General features: G+C 31.8%; 1 protein-coding gene across 46 annotated transcripts in view; it reads right to left on the bottom strand.

Moving 5' to 3' along the window:
• Positions 1–7,551: 7,551 nt before the first annotated feature.
• The window catches only part of LOC134528633 (tropomyosin), a 117,603-nt gene continuing 102,068 nt past the window's right edge, over positions 7,552–23,086 (bottom strand). For 9 of the 46 annotated variants that reach the window (XM_063362407.1, XM_063362405.1, XM_063362408.1 and 6 more), the window contains 3 exons: positions 21,720–21,782; positions 17,515–17,584; positions 7,552–8,120 (listed from right to left, as the gene is read on the bottom strand). In XM_063362407.1, coding sequence (XP_063218477.1) covers positions 8,035–8,120; positions 17,515–17,584; positions 21,720–21,782 — 219 coding nt within the window. In that variant the 3' untranslated portion in view covers positions 7,552–8,034. Of the gene's footprint in view, positions 9,562–14,087; positions 17,585–20,881; positions 20,945–21,479; positions 21,543–21,719; positions 21,783–23,086 lie in introns of those variants that run through there. The other 37 variants (XM_063362414.1, XM_063362415.1, XM_063362413.1 and 34 more) reach the window with 15 other exon arrangements.

Raw genomic sequence — 23,086 nt, 5'->3', positions numbered from 1 at the left:
GCTAGTTTTAAAAGAATTACAGTTGGTAACATCCAACTACACACACACAGAACATCATACACAAACTCTTTAACAATCTTACACAAAAATGCAGTTCAGCAATAAATGCAAAGTCATCACAGATAAGCATAAAAACTTAGCTCCCTTGCCAGCAAGCTTAGCGAGAATTATTTACAATTTTCTAAATTATAAATTTGATTAACCTGCAATTCTCAAACTGGAATCGATAGATAACAGAACATTAGAAGAATTGTAGATGTTACTTTGCAACTGGATGTGATATTTAATCTGGCACAAAGACCAGCTAATAAATTTATTTTCACTAATTTCATTAAATTATTTTTACAAACATTCAAATACTTGTAGTAAAATTAGCAAATTAAAATAAATATGAATAACAATTACACATGTTTTTTCAGCATTTAATTCTCTTGATAAATATTTGCACAAATGGTTTAGGTACGAAAATACTGAAGCATTGTGTTACTGCGATGTTGCAGAAATGTGTGTGAAACTTTAGTGCTGTGTGGGAAGAGAAGTGCCACTAAGTGTTAAACACAATATAAAAGATTATGAAAAATTTAAAAAAAAAAACAGTTATTAGTGCTTACTGATCAGTCAGTGTAAAGCATCATCCAATCATTAATTCTGTGCATGACGCATGTAGTACACATATACTCTCTCATGGAGACCGATGTAACTCCTCAACTCACCAGCCCTCTATTTACCTCCACGTGCGCGAGATTTGACATTTCGAAAAGTATGCCAGCAACCCCCACCTTCAACCTCACACCCCGAGGGGGACACTTACAGTCAGTGCAACCTACCCCTAACTAATATTAAACATAATTGTAATTCATTTATTTTTACATCCCTAGAATTACATTTTTTCCAGCAGACTCTTAACCATCTTTAAAACATAATTTTCCATACATCAATGTAATCACAGTAACAACGGATACAAACACACCCTAGGGTGCCCGAGACGGTTAAAATAATACTGTTAATTATATTATTCAAGGGTTCATTCTATATTATGTCACATAGCATAATTTACTGACAAATTTTGTATTAACTGCTTATTGCGTGGCTTGAGAAACCGTTGCGCGCTGACCTCAGCCCAGTCTGACTGAGAGACTCGACATTGCACTCACTGACAGTTTTCATTCTGGTGATAATTCAACCCTTAAAACTTTTCGCTTATCCTCAGAGCCCACCTCAGGAGGTGTGCTGCTTAATTAATTATCTTTGTAATCTACACATCGGAAATTTGTCCCCACGTCGGTGGATTGGATCTCGCTTAAACTACTTTCGTGATGCAGAGCCTGTTAGCCGTTGTAATATAATTTTTGTATTAATGTATGTGTAGCACCAAGGAGTGTCAATGAATGTGTTCCACCCAAAGCACACATGTGTACTTAACCCATGTGGGAGTTCGTTCACGGAGCAAGGCGTACGGGACGCCTAGAAAACCCACTTGTTTTAAATAACCAAGTAAGCCTGATGCTAAAAGCAAGGTGAAGCTTTGTGAAGGTGCTACGAGGGGTTTTGATTCTCATTTTTCCACATTGGCGATGTCACGCTCTGGGTCCATGTGCTCTTATAACGAATCGTCGATGGACACCCCCACTTACAATAACACACATGTATGTGATAAATCACTCTGTTTGAACAACATGTATCAGCTTTAATTCTTGTGTGGGGGACCTTAAGGATATCGGTCATCAACATGATCCATCAAGTTTAAAAAAATACATCAATAAAATAATTTCCACCACAACTTCATTCATCATTTGTTTCATGTCTGACAGTATTTCGACAACACTTTCTTGTCCATCAACACTACTGCAACGCCACAGTTTCAAAAATTACTGTAATCTTTTGTCACGAGACTTTTCACCACATAATAAATTCATTCCTTTTCCGGAAAGTACTTAAGAAATTCATAGGCACTAATATACCTACAGTGATGTACGATTTGTGTAGTAGCACTAAAATATTCAGTATATCACATTAGGGACACAAAATTAACATATATTCTTATGACCACTACTGGAATGTTATTTTTCCTTGGGCTGATGAATAATGCAAAACATCTGCAACAACAAACTCTGCAGAAAACCAAAATAACTTAAATGTAAAATATTTTACCCTAATACAATTTCGTCTAATGTTCCAATATCACAGTTTATGCCTTCCAATGACACAATGGTTTAATTTTTCATTTGCAATAAATGATCTTAAATAATTCAAAGTATATTTTACACTTCATTTGAAGTCTAGCTTCGCAAACATTTTTATTTTAAGTACAAAATATATGTATTATTTTAAATGATTATTTGCACTAATACATTTGTAGTTACTAGTATAAGCCACGTATAAAACTACTTTCCTGCACATCAAAATAATATACTGTACAAAAGTATTTTTTTGTTTTTTTTTTATAACTCATTCAAAGTTACATACTAAACAGTATTTCTTTATGACTCCTTATTTAACATTTCAAAAAGTTATTCATGCTAAAATGAGCTACAAACCGTTTGAATAAAAAAATTCTGAAATTGGTACCAAAATATTAAAACGTTTTTTGAAAAAAAGACAGTACAACATACAAATTACCATTCAGTAGGTTTATTTATCTATGCATGATTTATTAACATTAGTGATTTGCAAAACAGTTTCTCAAAGACATTGTTTTGCTTTCATTCAAAATCACACATTATCAACTAATATACTGAAACACCCCATTTAAAAAATATATATATATATAGTAGAATACATTGTAACTTTATAGTCCTACAGGTTGTGTCGGCAAAATAAACAAAATGGTAAATGTGTTATAAATGCTCAATGTATCAAGCTTATGCTAGTTAAGCAAGGGTTTGTATTAGGGATAATGAAATCCTAATAAATATTTGAGTAATCCTGTACCTTGTACTAGTTTCGCAATGTATTTTAGGTAGGTAAGTACAGTAAAATTAAAAATTATTTATTACTTTTCTGTAATTAACTTTTAGGTAGCTCCTATGATTTTAATGTGAGCAAATTATTATAAAATTTTATAATCTGGGCTTTTTATTATTTCAAATATAGAAAAAAGGTTTTCAGGGTGTTTTTTTTTTAATTGTTATTAATTCAATGCCTTTGTTGAATGTATTAATATTAATAAGAATCAACACTGTTACAAACATGACACACACACTGCCATTTCATGTGCAGTACTGTCACATATACCTATAATAGCGCATGCGAGATAAATGATAACTTAATGCCAAAGTTTGAAAGTAAAAGGGTCATGTTCTCTAACTAATGTAAGACATTAACCACTTAAAACCCCCCTTGAATCTGTCACTGTGAGCAAATGAGACAGTACCACTGTTTACTGCAAAGCATGCCACTCAGGTAACTACATTTTTGTATGTCACATCACTTTGCCGACTTGTTACAATTTAATGCAAGTTGAATGTCATCTCCAGGCATAATGTTATTGAAACATAAGCTGAAAATCTTAATTATGCTCAGCGGGTAATAATGCTTTCAAACGTTTTGGTGAACAGGAACTCACTTATTAAATACAATAAGCTAAAAACTCTTTAAAAAATCTTTTAAGTTCTGGGTTATACACGAGCAGAATATATATTCCGGATCAGTGTATCAATTTAGGTTTTCCATTTTTTTTTTTTTGAATCAAACCAAATGAAATTAAGATTATTTTAGACTCGAAAAATACATTCATGGAAACTTCACAACTGCAAAAGAACACACAAGCAAGCCCGCGGCCACCATAATTTCAAGGTTTGATCAGTAACCGGACAAATCAGCAAACGTTTGATCCATTTCGTCTGCGATGGCCTTGTACTTTTCCTTCTCGTTCGTGAGCTCGTCTGAAAGAGGAAGGACAGGGGAAGCAGTGTTAGTAGAGACAACGTAGGGGCAGTTAGTATTTCTAGTTGCAGCAAAAAACATGTCAAGGACCAAACAGAAAATAATTTGTATGACTGCTTTACACTAACAAATATTTTAAACAAATTTCGAACATTCGAAACATGGGTAAACTTTCTCTCTTGATGATGACTAGCAGAGAGATGGAAACAAAACTTTCACTACACCAAAAAGACACAATAAGAAAAAGGTTATTCTCTAACATTACCTACACAACAATTTCTACAAATAAATAATAAAGAAAGATAAAAAATACAAAACAAAGGGCTAAAAAAAATAGTGTGTCCACTGATTTCGTTTAATGCATCCATTAGATCTTTATTTTGTGTTCAAGTTTACACAAAGATAATGGACAAGTCATGTTGCACTGAATATGGATGAAGCCAAACGGCTTATTGCAAAGTAACAAACATTAGAAATTGAATTCACTTTGTCAGTTATCTAAAATTCCTTCAGTTACAGATCTATTTTTTTCATATTTGTTCCATCCAAGGCTTTGGTTACACTCAACTCCCTATCACAAATGAGAAATTCAATCACACTACGTACAGCTTGGCTCTAAAATGTGTTTGCTACTTTAATAGGTAACGTGGCAACAGTTTTTCCACATTTTTACCTGTTACTTGATATTTTAATAATTTAGCATCTATTTTTTCTTTTAGTCTTTCTTGGTGTGGCTGAGTAACCAGCCCAGCAATACTGTCTCCTGTGTAATAATACTTGTCTCATTCACTTGATAGATGGATCATAATATAGTGCAATGTTTAAATGTCTTTGTTAAGCTTCCAGGTCAAACCAAAAGCAATGATTGTGTTCTTCACAGATTGCTTTGAAATTTTTACACAACATTGCATTAGATTACAAGCATGTCTTTATATACCTATGTCAGGTAAAAAGATAGATAAAAATAGTAAGCTAGGTAAACACACAGATTTTTTTTAAATTTTCATCGCTATAGTGTGACATATATAGAGGAGATACAGATGTTTTGTGTGTGTACCAACTTCAAACAAGTTACAAAAATAAATTGAATGAGGCATTGCAACGCATGCTGGGCAGTAGTTAGTTTAAAATAAAATCTAAAGACTGCAAATGTGATCTGTACCTTTTGCACAGCTTGTCATTTTAATCCTATCAAGGTAAACCCAAGCATTAAAAAAATCTCTGAACTCAATCAGAAACCCCCCCCCCCCCCCTCCCCCAAGGTCTAGTAGTGATTTGACATATTTCAATTCCATATTATAATGCAAAGAATAAACATCCAAGTGAGAATAATACACACAACCTTTATTTATTTTATTTTTAATATTTTTACCTGAAATAAGTGTGTAAATAGCATCCTTATGTGAAGGAAGGTAGAGCACAAGATACAAGTTCATATCTTTGATGCAATAAAATTTTTAACAAATTCCATACTACCCACATTTTTTTCAAAAAATCTTGGCACATCAGAAATTACAAAAAAAAAAAAAAACAGCAAAATCACAACTTTCTAACCTTGTTTATTATTTCGCAAAACTATATGTATCAATAATCTGTTTCTAGTCACCCAACTGAATTACTGAATCTTAATTTGAATTTGCATATCAGGACTGGGATTAATTTCTTGTTCATTTACTGACTTAATGGAATTTCAAGAAGCTGACAAACTTGAACATAGAAAGCATCATTGATATTGAATCAACTTGTTGAGAATCCTCAACAGAGAAGTCTTGTGCACATTATACAGAACACATATTCTTAAACAAATGACCCATCAAATTGAAGATAAACATAGTTTTAAAAATTGCATGGCTTTGTCAAGTGAATGTGGAGGCCAGCAAAAAAAATACCTCAGTCATCTCGACCATTACGACCAATCCAACAGTCAGGGAACTCAACGTTCAACCAGTCTCGAACAAAGTGATTCCAATGGGGAGATGCTAGTTCCTGTTACCCTCTACTAATTGGGGAGAAAGCCATTCTTTCACGCTGCGAGAAAACAACAAAGCCGTATTTGTGCATGCGCTCATCCAAAACTGCTCGAATTAACTTGAAATTTTAATGCTTTTAAGTTGATATACTTTTAAATTTTATAACTGGGGCATTATTTTATGAACATAATGTATTAGCACTCATCAGCAAATCAGTAATAGGTAAGTCTGTTATATCAGATCTGCAGTTGAGAGCAGAGTAAAGCAATTCAGATCAAACATTTTAAAACAGCAACTAAAGTGAAACTGTGATCATAAAACTTCTAAAGTCTTGACAGCTAGTCAGCAAACTTAAGTAATGGTATGTCACTGTATGCTTACATTCCCATTAACTATAACACTAACATAAGTAGTGAATGACTCATAAGATAAAGGATTACTATAGATGTAAAATATTTTACAAAGTCTGTTTTTTTTTTGTAAAAATGTAGATACTTTGTTCATATTTACTGAAGGAAAAAAAAAGTCAAAACTGCAGCTGGTGCTCAATATAAAAGTTCTAAAAATAAGATCTTACAAGGCATTAATCTGCACACACAAATAGATTAGAAGATAATAAAAATGGAAGTAAAATAATTTCAAGGATAACATATTTTTTTAATTTGAGTTATCCCAATTGTCATGTTTGAGAATCATTCAAAGCATGCTACAGAAATTTCCAAAGCTTTTAAATGGGTTTAGAATAATCTTCAGTTGCTTAATTTTTTTCTACAAGAAAGTTATATAATGAATGTATATACAAAAAATTTTTGGCAGCATTGTGTGCGTAAACCTTCTGCCATACCAACCTGGCATTTAAGTACTAGTCTTCTTTCACAGCTTGGGAGTCCTATAGATTAGGTATGTTGCCAACTATAAATGTTGTCCTTAATATTGCTTTATCAGCAAGTCATCGAGTTATTTAGATCACATGTATTAATGAATCTTGGCTTACTTTCAGTACTTCAGAATCAAACATATATTACGTATTTGAAGTAATGATAATTACATATACTTGTATTGTTAAACTTTTAATTTCAGTAAAAACAGTTCAGGCAACAATTGTGTTGTGCTACAAAACCCAATTTGATGGGTTAAATTTTGTGAAAAATGTAAATTATGCAAAAATAGGTAGTATGTATTTAAGTATTTTAAGCTTTTAAAATACAATCAGCAGGCCAAATAGTAAATATATTTATGCTAGATAAACACTACTCCTGCACCACTAAAATTACTAACTTTGAACATAATGTAATATCAATTTGTATCTGGTACTAATAAATTATAAAAAAAAAAAAATTAGTATAGACAAAGTCAAACTAAAGTTCTAACTTTTAAGACAACAGCTACAAGAAAATTATGGACGTCAGTTTGGTTGGGGCAGTTTTCTTCTTTAAATCCAATAAAAGATGTTTAGAGAGAGACAGGGCTAGGGGCACATGAAATTTAATGAATTTGCACACAACTTCAAGAAACAAAATTTTTGTTTTAAGGAAGTTTTGCACAGTGCAGAACCTTGAATTATTATATACTTAATAAGTCTTACCAAGCAGTTAACAAAACATGATCTATATACTGTACAAAGCCAGTAAAAACTAAAATGCTAACAAAAAATAAAAGGAAAAGGAAAATTAAAAAAATGAAAAGACAGAAAAACCACCTTTCAACAATTTATTTGCAGCTGTAACAAAATTTAAAGTAATGTGAAACAGAAACAAAACTGAATTTGTGATGTAAAATGTAATACTACTAAGAAACTGTATTACAGCAAATAAATTAACAGAAACATAATCTGCACTGAATAGCAAGACAAAATTAACACTCTGACAAGTTGATGGGTTAACATAGGAGTCTATTAGGGATGGTCAAACAACTGAATAGCATAATGCAACATCCACTACACTGTTAAATACAAAAGAAGTTTAAGTAATAAATATATATTTTTTTTTCCTTAAATTTGTTAATTTCCCATTATACGAAGAGAATAAATTGGTGCCTTCCCTAATCAAAGGAACGATAATCTATGCCAACCCACGAGTTGAATAATTTTTATCAAGATTATCTGGTGCAAATGCAGTTGGAAAGAAATCCAGTCACTGGATTCCCTCCAACTGGCCCTAAAACTGCGAGCAGTGTTTCATTACGGTTTCTCAATGAGCTCAGTGAATGTCATATCAAGGTCATCGCAAATGTATTTGTATTTCTCCTTCTCGTGAACCAGCTCATCTGCAAAAAAGAAAAATGAAGTGCAACAAATGAATTACTAATAAAACAAAAAAAAATCTACTCACAAATTCTACCATGCAGGTTAGTAGAATATGGTATAATCGGTGAACCACTAACTCAATTCTTGCCAGGGTGAAGTATTTCTTTTTTTTTTTTAAATGTCCCAAAATATTTCTACATTAAGATTTCCAAAAAAAATTTCAGCTCAACACTAAGAGACTACGGCAACTTACAGCTACAAAAAAAAATAGGTTCCCAGAACTACAACTATCTTGATATATGCCATATATTTTGTAGACATATATAGGTATTCTTGAAAAACATTGCAAATAAATTAAGTTTATACACTTTAAAGTTTTTGATTCTATGTTTAGCAAAAGAATTGTTACTTAAATATATACTTACTTTTGTAGTATCAAAAAAGCATTCTTTTAGGTATAGCCATTTAAGTTAACACCTTAACTATTGAAATTGTGAGATAATAAATATGATTAGAAAAAACAAAGCAAAAAAAAAGGATAAATTCTTGTTTGCTATTCCTTGCCTTGCCTTATCATTTCTATAGTTATTTGTAAAAAAAAATTTAAAAACCAAATTGAATCACAAATCATAACCAAAACAAGAAAAGCAAATAAGATTTTAAATAATAAATGAGCATTCAGTCTGAAGTCTGTTCTTATTTGAGTCGAGTCAATTACACAACCGACAACAGTGGCCACACACGACGCCAGGCAATAAAATAAAATCTTAAAGAGTACTTATATAATTTTCTACAATAATCCATTCTTAGCTGTATAATCTGTACAGTTAGTAAATACATAACCTAACAATACACAGTACAACAAAAACCTCCCACCCTCAAAATATACCTGTAATGCCAAAATAAAAAGATGGGGCATTCAAATATGCTAAAAATTAAGATTTGTCAGTACAATGATTAAAGCGTTGAAGCAGCAACTACAGTACATATAGCTTATTAATAGAACACAACTAATAAAAATATAATTTACAATCTACTAAACAAAATATGTTACAATATATAAGTTTTATTTCTCTCTAGTAAGCATAAAACAAAAATTAAATTAAAAAATAAAATTTCATGTAACATGATTAAGATGTTAAATATTTTCTGTTCAACACAAAACAAACGTTTCTCTTCTCACTCATTTCATAAGCACAGTTTACTGTCTTCTTGCCGGGGCGGTTACGAGACGTTACATCAGAAGCAAAGAAAAAAAGTGCAGGCTTAGTAAAATGCCACTCGGTAAGGAGTCGGTATGAAAGCAATTGAAGTGATGGCACAACACATGACATAAAGTTTGGAAACAGAAACGACAAGATTGGTGACTTGTTCGAGTTTAGTAGTCATAGAGATCAACGAAGGCTGAATCCAAATCGTCACCAATGAGCTTGTATTTCTCCTTCTCAACAACCAGCTCATCTGCAAAGCCAACACACAACACAGACGTGTAAACACACAAAACTACGAGAAAGGGGCAGGAGGGGGAATTATCACCTATCGAACATAAAATACCATATTCTTAAATACTTCTGCCCCAAGTTTGATATATTCACTTTTTGGGAAAAGGTTTCATGTTATTATTTAGGAATACTGTTACATAAAAGCTAAACACAATGTAAAACACATGCCGAACAATAAAAACTTTGCGCAAAAAAAACTAATACAAAATTTGTAACTTTACACTACAAAAGACTAAAAATAGACTTTGCACTAAAATAATGCTTGAGAAAAACAATAAAATAAATACTCATGCTAATATGTTCTCACAGATAGTCTAGTTAAAAAAAAAAAAAAAACACAAAACAGCACATGTAAAAAAATGTAATAATGAAATAAGTTTTAATATATATATATATAATATATGTTAAAACTTTCATGCCTTATAAGATTTCTAGACCTTGAAATTTCATATGAAAATCATTAAAATAATAACATGCAAATACATAGTATGGATATACATAGATTTTTGTTATTGCTCCTACTTTGCAGTCCATGGAAAACTTCCAAGAATTATATACAAATTTTCTAAACCTTTTTAAAAAGAGAAATCAGTAAAATTTAAAAAAATTGCATGTCACGAACACACACAAGAGGGTTCCACTTAAGTTCTCTTAAATTTTAATTTTATGGGTTGGATCATAAAAGGACACTTAAAATACCAGCACTGCAATTTGCAATGCACACTGAAAACTATATATCATAAACAAAAGAATTTTGTGAATATTAATAATAACAAAAAAATATGGGGGAAAAAATAATTTTAGTTAACGTTAAGAAAATAAATTATAAGCTATGCAAGATATGTAATAATTTTTTAAATCATACAGACCAAAGTTAAACTTTCTAATGATTTTTAAGGTATGTTATATTTTTTCTAGAATTGGTCCTAATTTTAATTTTAACACATTAATGCATAATCAGACGTGTGAATTGCATATAAAAAAATTATATGAGAGAAGATACATACACCAAAAGAGAAATCCATTCTGCAATTAACCTCACTCGGGACTAAGTTAATGTTATTTGATCCTGAAATCTTAACACTAACAGAAGTTCTCACTAATCAGATGGTAAAAATAAAACTATACTTAAATTCAATTTGGCATTTATTGCCATGCTGTCAATGATACAAATTAGACAGCGTCAGTCAAATATATTTATAGTTACACAGATTACGTACTTTTTCAGTTAAATATTGCTTTGAAGTATACTATTTCAGTAAGTTAATTTTATTTTTTCCCTATTTTAACCTAAATGGAATATTTTTAAATAATTAAAGAATTAATAAATCAAACCACATGGACTATCATTTTTTTTTTTATGAAAGCAATGAAACTCAAGTTTTAATTGTCACTAAGGTGATATGAGAGCACATACTAAAGTGTCCTAATTTATAATACTACTTTTCTACATTATGACTTTCAACTCCAGGAGTATTAAAAATATAACTTTGAAATAGACCCAATATAAATGCCATGCTGCTAAAAATTGTTTGCACTTTATATTTCACTACTTTCTTTTTTCTTATCCCATTCTATTTCCACTTGGCAAATACATAATTTTTTCCTTCTTAAAAATTTTCCAAACAAAAAGAATCCCTTCTGTAAAACATCTAATATCTACGAGCCTTTCTCATTCATCATTTAGTTATCCTTATCATTTAGTTACCAAAAATTCATGTGTTACTAATTCCTGGCTTTGGACCTGATTTTGATAATTGTTATTACAAAGTTAGAAAAATTTAATTTTTGAAGTTATTTTTACTGCACAGACCCTTACTAACTAGTCACAATGGGTTACAGTTATTGTATAAGGCTTAATGTTTTCAAACAAAAACATCACAAGGAATAGGTCAAAAACCCCGGAAAGCAATGCAGTTAATACCATAGGGGAAAATGACTGTGCAAGTAATAAAAAAGTTAAACGCGGGAATTCATAAATCCTGGGTACTTAAAAATGAGGTTCTACTGTATATAGCATAGCATTACTAATCAATAGGGCCATGGCATCATCCTATGGAACTGATATCAATTTAAAAATATTCTGAAATATTACTATCCTAGTATTAAAAATTTACATACTATTCTTTTTTTATAAAATACATTAACAATTAAAACAACAACACTACTTCTTCCGCTGTTACAACCAATTTGGGTGGGGATGGGGGGGGAAATTATAATCATTGTAGAAAAAACACTACATTTTAAACTGCAATCCATACTATTTACTTGGAGATATTACGGACCTCAGTTGCAATTGCAACCAATAATTAAGGCTTAAAAATGTTAGCCAACATGCAAAATACAGTGAAACCTTTTTTTTTCTGTTTATAACTCTCAAAAAGTATGAAAATATTGCAAAATTTAGCTAAGTGTACGTAATAAGAGGGAAACGAATAGTACCAGTAAATGATTTGACTGCAAAAGTCAAAATTAAATAAACCAAATGTAAAAAAAAATTTACCTATATAAACAGCAAATAGCAAAAAATTGTAGTACAAGAACTTGTTGGTTTTTTTTTCTAACCATCAATCAAATTTTCATAAGAATAAAATAGTCCCTAATTGGTAATGGTTGTTTGACTCGTGATGTTTAATCCGCCCCGTGTTGGGAGCCACTAACTAAAAGGCATTTGGAAATTGATATACACACAAGACCAGTGCATGGAATGCATATAGTCATAATCATGTTTAGCTTACAGAGAGAAAACCTGTAGAATTGGTATTAAAAAAAATAAACACTTTCAAAACTGAATAGTAATTTTCACTATCAAAAAATGCTGAAAAATAAGTGTGGTTATAAATTAATGAGGGGGTAAAAAAAATTATGTGAAGCAATTACTTCTACAAAACTTAAGCCACCAAAGTTCGAAGAATGATAAAAAAAAATCTTCACTTTCAAACTGATTTCAACAGGGTAAACTTGAATGCTTAAGCTTGTTCGTTTTTCAAGCTTTTATCTTTTTCCAGAATTTTAACTTTTTTTTAAAAAAAGAAATACAAAACCTAAGAGATAAAAAACATATTACAAGTCAACGAGCAATATGTGAAAAAGGTTTCACCATACTTACCGCTAAATAAGATACCATTATTTTCAACTAGTACCATATTCACCTCAAAACCATGTTCTAAGAAATTCCTTGCATTAACTTATTTAAGCCCTAAAAGCACTGTTGTGGCTGGAAAAATCTAATCATGTTGACCAAGTCAGAATTAATTCTTAACGTTGACTAGATTCATCCAGATCACAAAAGTACTAAGAATAACATCCCAGAGCTTGAATATGTAGAAAAAAAAACTGTGTGTGTGTGTGTGTGTGTATATATATATATATATATATTTTTATATATATATATATATAAAAAGAAACCAGAACCAATTAATTTTATTACCAATGTCTAGGCTCCAATACATTATGATTATGGAATGTCATAGCCAAGAATATTCACATTTGTATAAGAAGACAAAGTAAATTCAAAATGAAGTTTTTTTAAACCTTTGCAAAGATTTAGAGCAAAGATTTTACTTATTCCTAACAAGTCTGTCTCAGATGGAATTCATAGTCATCTAGAGTTTAATGAAAAAGGGTACATGGTACAAAAGAAAATACAGAATCTTAAAACAATACACTAGCTGAGCAAATAAGAAGCATTTTCTGTAACTTAATGAAATTGTATTTAAAAAAAATACATTACATCCTTTGAAATTATTTCTTTGAAATTATTTCTTTGAAATTTATTATAAGTTAATAGTACAACTAATGCTTCCTATTTCATGATAATAAAAAAAGCTGAAATAAATAAAGATGTATAGATGAAAACAAAATTCAATAAATCATGCAATTACATATATCATTATCAGATTCACAATCAACTAGTTAGAATACAGGTTAGATTAATCACCTTATGACAATTAATGAATTGTAATTTTTAACAATAAAATTTATATATATGTAAAAAAAAATTCCAGCAAAACCTGTATTCTAGTATATGCAAACTGATAATATTTGGAAACAAAAAAAAAATGGGTATGGAAATGAGTACATTCAGGTTGAAAAATGTTAGGAAGTCATTAAAAATGTGCAGAATACCAACTGCCACCCAATATTCATGCATTCCATGTTCAAAGTCTTAACTCACGTCTCGCAAAAAAAAAATTGATAATTTTGAATCAAACTGACTATAAATAAAGCTCAGTATATGATTTGCATTCAATCAAACAATATTAATTTTAAATGTACGGATTCAATGCTTTGTTAAGTTCATTATAGAGTTACAGACTAACTAATTTAATAAACGTGATTTAAAATTTTTTTTTTAAGTATAATATACTAAAAACTGTTTCACAGACATGTTGATACGTGAATAGACACCAAGTTGCGGACAGTGAACATGGACTCCGTGGAGCTTAGTAGCGAGGTAGTGTCGGTGAAGGACGTCATCAAACCTGGGGTTGCAAGAGCATAAGGGCACGCGGGCGCACGGCACCTCAGTCCCTGCCATGTGCTTGTGAGTGGGTTGGGGGGGGGGGGGGGGGGGTTGTGGAGTGAGAAGGGGGAGGGGGCGGGGGTCGTGGGCGTGTCTACATGTTCTGGATGTCATGCAACGTTGCTTCCATCTCCTCCTGCAGCAACTTGTTCTTCTCTTTCTCCGCCAGCAGGTCATCTGCAAGGGCAAACCAAACCTGCGGCCATCGCCCGGACTAGCACATACCCCTTCCCCCCCCCCCCCCCCCCCTTGCTCTATGTTTAAAAAAAAAAAAAAAAAACAATCTGGGACCTCAAAGTGGTTCGACGCTATTGTTCGGGAGTATCTCCAACAACCAAGAACTTTACGAATTAGAACTTTAGGAGGCACGTCTAAGACTAACAAACTTGATGGGGGAAACCTTCCGATACGCGTACGCTGGCTAGAAGTCAAAAAATTCATGTTGCTGAACAGGTGAATATTTGAAATGCACATTCGCACAGCTCTGAAGTAATAAGTATTTTGAAAAGAAAGAAAAAAACAACTATTAAGACCTTGCATTAAAAATTTAAGTCTGATGATTCATTCGAAAGTTAGGTACAACTAAGGTTTCGACATAGGTGACAATCTGGATTTACGGCATTCAACAGTTAATTAATTTGTGCTGAAATGTGAACCTTTAAAACTAGTTTTGGAGCGATACTCTGTTTTATGGAGAAAAAAAATACAGAAAATAAACTACCTACTATCTTCCAGCATGCATTAAATAAAACATGCACTAGGAACACACACAGCACAAAACAGCACACTTAACATTCCAAAAAATCTAAATAAAAACTTTTTTACTTTTGGAACATGCTTCTGTGCATTTTACGTAATATAAATAAAAACTGCAAGAATACATACAAAATACAACAAACACAGCTTTCGTAATTTATTCATCAGTACTACAAAAATTCTTTATGCATCAAAATATAATTTTTTTTTAAACTAAAAAAATTTTTAAATATTAGTTAATCACACAAAAAAATTAGCCAAGACTGAACTTAAAAAAACTATTTAGATGCATATAACCTAAAATTAAAAAAAAACACAAAAAAAGCCAGTCAAAATAAGTAACACAAATTCTATGTTATAGCAATATTAGAGCCTTGAAGCCAATATCCCCATCTATAAATGTATTAATACCAAGAAATCAACAAAGTTAACATTGAAATCTAATCTCGAACACACTAAATACAAATAAACCTATTACATACTTACAACATAGGACCAAATGTCATCCTCTGCTATTATAACAAACCTCAACAAATAAGTTATTGAAACGAGTATATCAAAACTTATAAACACTAACAGGTAAATAATATAACTAAGTTATTAATAATAAAAATAAGAAGAAAAAATGATGAAAATTTTAAATGAATTCTGAATAATATGAAAAAACTAAAATAAACAATTACCAGTTTTACAATTTAAACCACATTATTTAAACATGTGCATTATTAATAAGAGTTAGGGATGGGTTGTTTTGATTCTTAGTTTCCTTATTTCATGCAAGTATAATTCGAAAAAGTAAGAACTCCTTGGAAAAACTTAAATATTTGACCCTTCACTGACGTCATACCTCCTATGATAGTAAAGCCTGGTCTGTCTCCACCCCACCAGTACCAACCAGTCCCCACTGGCGGAACGCACCCTCACATCACGTCCGCACGAGTCAAGTTAGTGATTGTGTCCTCCATAATACATCACATTTCCAGATTTTGTTATTGTATACAATAATAGCTCAATATAGCTCACTCGCTGTTTTAAGTTATTGTTTGTACTTTTTGTCAGCGAACTGCCATGTTGACATGAATTATTAACAGGTTGGCCAACAAGGTTTCAACAAACTTATCAGTTTTATTTTTAGTTATCTGTACTCAATCTATGCTATATTTAATTTTTAATTTTTTTAGTAGTAATATTTTCTGCAACACATACTATTTTGCATGTTTTAATTATGTGCCAAAAATGGTTACTAACAGAATAATTTTAAGGTAACATTTTTTTCAAATTAGTTGATGACATTGTACGAACTATAAATATATTTATGGGAGTTTCCAAAGTTTATTCAGATAATGGTGTATTATAACTTGAAAAATATAAATAATTTAAATTTTGGAACCAAGAATCAAAATCAAAATAAAAATGTGTGCTAGACCCATCCCTAAACAGAATGTAAAGCAAAAGATAAGTTCTTGCAAATCAAATCTTAAAGCAGTGTGAACTTTGTTAACATACATAAATAATATTTGTACTTTAAATGAATTATGAGTGTCAAACTCAAGCTAGTAGAGCAACAACTTGACATTCAGTGATTTAAACTTCTTAAAATATATCAAATAGAAAATAGTTTTAAGTGGAATATGCTTACAAAAATCTACAGTAAATTTTGAAAATTTTTACTATACCTTGTTGAAAAGAAATAATGCTGACAATTGTGCATAAGGACTACATTTCAATTGTGGCCCATTTATTTTCACAATGCCATTTGACTTGCAGACTTCAAATATGAAATGAAAATATTTCTTAAAGTAGATGTCCAGATAGGGAATTTTCAAACCAAGTCAGGGTGAAGTTGGGTCATGTAATTTTTGTTGATAATAAAAATTATAAAGCAAGGCGAGTAATAAACGGTAACAATTCCTGCCATCCGGTCCCCTTAGATGTCTGGTCAATTTCCACGTTCCTTAATGTTAATCAACCCACTTCCATGTTGCTGTTTATGTCAAAGGTGTATCTATCTACCCACTGTGCCTGCATACAGAAGTGCAAAGTTGCAATCAGGCTCAAACTGATCAAGCTGATGACAGTGGTACCGGTACCAAGTGTACCTACAGTATTATCATCATGGAGAGCATGAATGAAGATACTAATAACTTTGGAACTTGTGTGCAAGTAGAACGAAAAAACGCCGACGCACAAGAAGGACCTTGAGAAACTGGGACCGCCATGTTGCCACATCAAAAAGAACATGCTGCCAGAACGTTTGAAACATTGCAACATGAAATACCAGCGCATTAAAAACACTGTGATGATAAATTTTTGCCAAACATAAAATGGAATGTTTAAGTTTGGACTCGGTTTAACTTCAGATGCCACAACAAGGTGTGCCAAAAAAACATCTTCCTCCGAACACAAAGTTCATGTTCCCCGATTTTCCAAGGTGTCTTTCAAACCCAGAAAGCTTTGCCAAAGGCCTTTCACGGGTAAAAGAAAAAAAAAGAAGTATCCGACCCAACGATACTCTGATTTTAAAATCCCCCCCGAGGTGTTGGGATACTGTCCCGCCCCCACTCGAAAGCTGAAACGCAGGGGGCTTCGCCGTGGCGAGAGAGATGAGACGGAGCAGGCAGCTGTACTCACCCTCCAGCCTGTCAACCTCCTTCTGCAGCTTCTGGACAGATCTTTCCGCGAACTCGGCGCGGGCCTCAGCCTGTGGGACACCCACGAGCGAGATCAACACAACCGCACCTCGCTCAGCAAAGGCACTCTTAAAAACAACTAGAACTGTCTTTTACAGTATTGAACGTTGAATCAATAGTTAATTTCATCTCTAAGGATGTAAATATTTTATATATTTCCTTCCTTTAATTAATTAAAAGTACTTCGAATGTAAACAATACTGTTTGGCACATATCCATACTAAGAAACGGATTAATGAAATGAGATTCTGAAAATTCTTATTTGTAACTGTCTTTTACAGAATTGAACGTTGAATGAAAAGTTAATTTCATCTCTAAGGATGCAAATATTTTATATATTTCCTTCCTTTAATTAATTAAAAGTACTTTGAATGTAAACAATACTGTTTGGCACATATCCATCCTAAGAAACGGATTAATGAAAGGAGTTTCTGAAAATTCTTATTTTTAAACTGTAAAGTTAAAACAAAATTTTAGGTTGAAACTATGTAAATTATATTAATGAAAAAATAAATAATGTACAACTAATTTATCTGAAATCAATAGTAACTTTGCAGGTGAAATACCGTATTGGCCCGAATATAAGGCGACCCCGAATATAAGGCGACCTGCAGTTTCAGGAGGCCAAACAAATGTAAAAATAATTTTTGGTAGAAATTAATGTGAAAATTCATTAGACATACATTTTGTGTTGATAAATCGTTTTTGCATTTATGTATAACAATTAATTTATATTTATCACTTTACTTATTTAAAATAAGTTTGAATGGCCTACCCTAAAAGTCAAAAGAAAACAATTAGAAAATATTTACACTTTTAAATATTACACTAGAAATTTTTTCGTGTTTACTCTAATGAAGCTGCATAATTGTCATCTTCAGAGCTGTTTATTTGTCTAGAGCTCGTTCCCCGCCGTTCCACAGATGTGTGATTGTTCATTTTTCACAGTTTACTGTATCTACGAATTTAAAATTTTTACAATGGCTATTAATCACTCTTAAAATACAGCATTTAACTTTCCGTTTGACTTAAGCTACGTATTACCACAGAACAAGGTGTATTACTATTTAGTAGTGTGTTTAACGTAAAAAAAGCAAACAAAGAATGCATCTTGCCGGAACAAAACAAGTGGCTAGCTGACATGATGAAGCATACGGCCATGAATAACTTCGGTTACGTGACCGCGTATATTTGTCCATATTACTCTCTGACAGAGAGAGTCTGTTCTATGAATTTGAAAGAATAATCTATTATAATTATGAAAGGTTTTTACATAAATAAAGAGTGGATTATTAAAATAGCTTTTGAAGCAACGTACCAAATTCCTGTTAATATGGCGTCTTCGAGCGTGTTCGGCAATGTTCGTTTTACAACAAAGAAATATTGTGGAAAGACAGTTGGCAGCCGTGAATTTCCATACATTACATCCGAAATGTTTGTAAACGTAAACAATCATTCTGAAAATAACTGTGATATTTTAGTACAAATATTTCAGTTAAAAATCTGAAGATAAATTACCGTAAATGTTAACACGCGATTGTACACAAAGTACAAATATGAATTGTGAAATAAAAGGTTGCCATTTTGAGATGCTTCAACATTCACGTTTTTACTCAAGAACAAATATTTTAATTTTCAACTTCAAACAATTGTAAATTACTGCAATATTAGGTGGATTTATTGTTTTTCCCCGTGTGAGGTAACAAAGTTTTAGTTAATATAAAAAATCGTGAACGTTTTGTTAAACAATGTTTCTACTGTAGCTTTCAGCTTGGAACTAATGTTTGCGGTTCTGACGTCTTGGGTGCGAAAATAAGGCGACTTCCAATTTTTGCATCTCTCGTTTATGTAAAAATGGTCGCCTTATATTCGGACCAATACGGTATTATACAGTATAATATTTTACAATAGTATGCTGAAGAGCTACAAATTAGTTTACAGCATGTGATATGTACTGAAACTTTTATATCCAGATAGGTAGTTTGAAGCTGAGTTCAAAAGCAGCCTTAGGAAGGAAAACATCATAAACTTGAAAGTTTCTTAATACTTCAAGCAACAAAATTTGTTTTAAAATTATAGTAACATTAAATTTACTTAAAAATTTATTTAAAACTGTAATTTTAGTTTTTAAAAATAAATAAATACAAATTCCATGACATTAAAAAAAAGTATTTACATGTTTTTGTTACATTATATAATTAGCACACTGCAATATACCTGAAAATGACAACCAGTATAGCCATTTGACTACTACTATAGTAGTCAGAAATGGTTAAGATTTTTATAAGCAGTTGTCTAAGCCATGCATTGTCTGCCACCAAGAAAAGAAAGGAGAGAAAGGGTGGAAATGGAAAAGTGTTGTACTATATCTAAAATCCCCCAAAGGAAAATGTGTGAAGCTAATGACAAGAATTTGATTCAAACTAAAATTTGAAAATCCACTACAACACCAACAGCATAAAAATATGCCCAAATAAAAGATATCCCACTACAAAGCAGACATGCTCATATCCACTAAAACATCAAGGCACTATTTCAAATTAAATGTACTCCCCACAACAAATGCAACCAAGTATTTGTGTCTTGATCAATAATGGAAAATTTATTGACTAGCATAAAAAATAAATTTTGATTACATTTTAACTGCCGTTAGAATAAAAAGGGAAGCAAAAATTAAAAGGTTATATGAAAGATACATTTAGCTCATGAAAGTAGTGAGCACAATGCGATTAATATAAATAATAGTTGTACCATATTACCAAAATTTCCCCCAATTTATTTCATCATAAACTACATACACACTCATTCACTACACCATTATCTTATGTTCTTAGAGTTACTCAACGCCATATTTTTTCTTCTAAATCTTGGCCATTTGTGCCAATCCTTCAGATAACTTATGTGACCTTATATTTGAATTATAATTACTACATGATAATGATCCATCAATCAATGTATTTCTTTTCCACAGTAACTACGTTCAAAGTCACAAAACTCACACAAGATTCATAACATTTATTGTTAAAAAGGTCGCGAGACACCCCAGGATACTTCATCAAGCGCGTTACTATTTTCCAGTGTTTTAGTTGTTTTGATACAGCTATCAACATGGGGGACGTTTGAGCATGTAAGCAACAGAATTAAGCATTAAAACATATTGCTGCGATGGTTACTTCATGAGCTCAACAGGCTACAGAAGAAAGACACTTTCTTTTGGCAACCGGAGTCATTTCGGGTGCCCAGCACATCCCCGGCCCTTCCAAGATACCATGCACCAATAGTTAAGCGCACCCTTGACGCGTACTTACTTCGCTCAGCTTATCGGTAACCACGTGAATTTTGTCCTCAATACGCTCTTGAGAAGCCGTGGCCTGTTTGTATTGTTATCGGTTACGAGAGACATGAAATAACACACAAATACTTGATTATTGGCACACAGAAAAGAAAACCACATTAGATAAAAAAAAATCTAAAGAAAACAAGAAACAAAACATTTCACAGCCTGACACCGCCAACAAACACAAACCAAGAACTGAATAACGGTTTATCACCGAAAGTAAAAGTTTTAAACTTCCGTGTGTTCCCAGTAAAACAAAATTTATCAAAGCAACCCCAGTTCAATTCGTGATTTACATTTGAGGCAGCAGTCCACATACAGGTGTGTACAAGCCAAAGGCCAAACATTCTCAGGAGGAATCCGCAAAACAATTTCAAAGTTTAAAGCACCAAAAATAACCTCTAAATCATTTATGCTCTCAAACAGGTGAATTTGTGAAGAGAACAAGTGCTTTAAACCTGGAAATTAATGGATCACCGAGAGAGGTCGAAAATGAAGGAACAGAGGGATCACCGTGCCACATCCCATCCACTGAAGGTCTAAACAGCTTCCGGTTTGTGCCGTTTTACCTCTTTCAGGGATCCCGTCAGGGCTTTGACCTGTTCCTCAAACGTCTCTTCGCGCTGAGTGGCCTATTGGATTACGCAAACGAGGTACACAAGACAAAACACAAGTTAGAGTTCAAAAAAAAAAAACACTTGTTCTACGAGTCTACACAGCTGTTAGCCAGGCAATATATCCATGCTGAAAACACAATGTGTGGGGGGAAGGGGGGAATGCAGGCATCAAGGAGGGGTCAAACGTGGTACCTCCTTTAGCCGGGTGGTCAAGTTCTTAATCTGCTGTTTGTACTCTTCTTCACGCTGGTTGGCCTAAACCATTACACAGAAAACCAAGTTGAAAGTAAACAAAAAATTATTATCTAGAGTAAAAAATATTCATTTGCTGATTATAATTACAAACATTGATAGTTAAAAAAAATACATTACCGAAATTTCCACTGATTGAATTTAAAAAATATTAATTTGCTAATTATAATTATACACACTGATAATTTAAAAAAAATTACTGAAATTCCCACTGATTGAATTAAGTTTAATTTCACCACATCACAAACTATTCTAGCACCACATAACTCACAATCAATGCGTCTTCTATAGCCTTCCATGCCAACAAAATCTGATAAACTATTTAAAAATTAACAAAAAAATCAAAATACAAAAGATGAATTCACCATTGTAATGTTAAGCATTACATTAATAATTTTAATTATGGTGGAAAACCATCTGTAACACTATTAAAAAAATATATTCATCAATCATCGTTCAGTTTAATCCGGTGTGAATAAATTCCATTTAGATTGTAAAACAAAAAATTTTCTTGCCAAGAAATCATTACAAAACCAGAGTAAAGAATTACTTTACAACACAAGTTTTTTTATGATTGGAAATTTCAGTAGTGGTATTTTTACTTTTATAACAGTATGCTTTTATAACTATAATGCCAACAAACATTCATATTGATTCAGTACTTTTACAAATATTAAGAAATACATATTATTTATTTAATAACTAAAGGTATTTCTAACAACCAATTTGTTGAGAATAAAATTATTTACAATGAAAACCAAATAGCCTTAAAAAAATTTCTGGTTAAAAATTACATTAAGAATCACCTAAAATATAAAATAAATTTCATGTAAGATGCATTTAACTAAAATGATATATTTAGTTCATATTCAAATCAGAGGCTATCACAGCAAAGTGGCTTACATTGCTCTACCGATCATCAACTAAATGTTAGTTGGAATAAATAGGCTGAAGTTACACAATAAGTTGTTGTAAGTTACAGCAAACTTCTAATGTACAGTTCCTCAATGTAACATATTTTTTTCTTCTGCAAGTAAAATAACAATGTTAATTTTAATTCCCTTCATGAAATTCACAACTGAAATAAACTAATGTAAAAAAAAAATATTACGTACACTTTGAAATAACAGTTTACTGCAAGTTATCAACAACCATATTGCATATGCATATTCCTGAATACAACATACTGTCAGTTTCAAATTGGTGCTTCCAGTTAAATTTTGGTCCTTTCTTTGAGCATATTTTATAAACATCTTTTACACATCTTTTCAACCATATTGTTATGAAAACTTGTTAATAGTGTTCCA

Source organism: Bacillus rossius, chromosome 1 (assembly GCF_032445375.1).
Source record: "Bacillus rossius redtenbacheri isolate Brsri chromosome 1, Brsri_v3, whole genome shotgun sequence".
Classification (NCBI taxonomy): Eukaryota; Metazoa; Arthropoda; class Insecta; order Phasmatodea; family Bacillidae; genus Bacillus; species Bacillus rossius.
The sequence above is the reverse complement of the archived record's forward strand: the minus strand, read 5'-3'. Positions and strand labels throughout refer to the sequence as shown.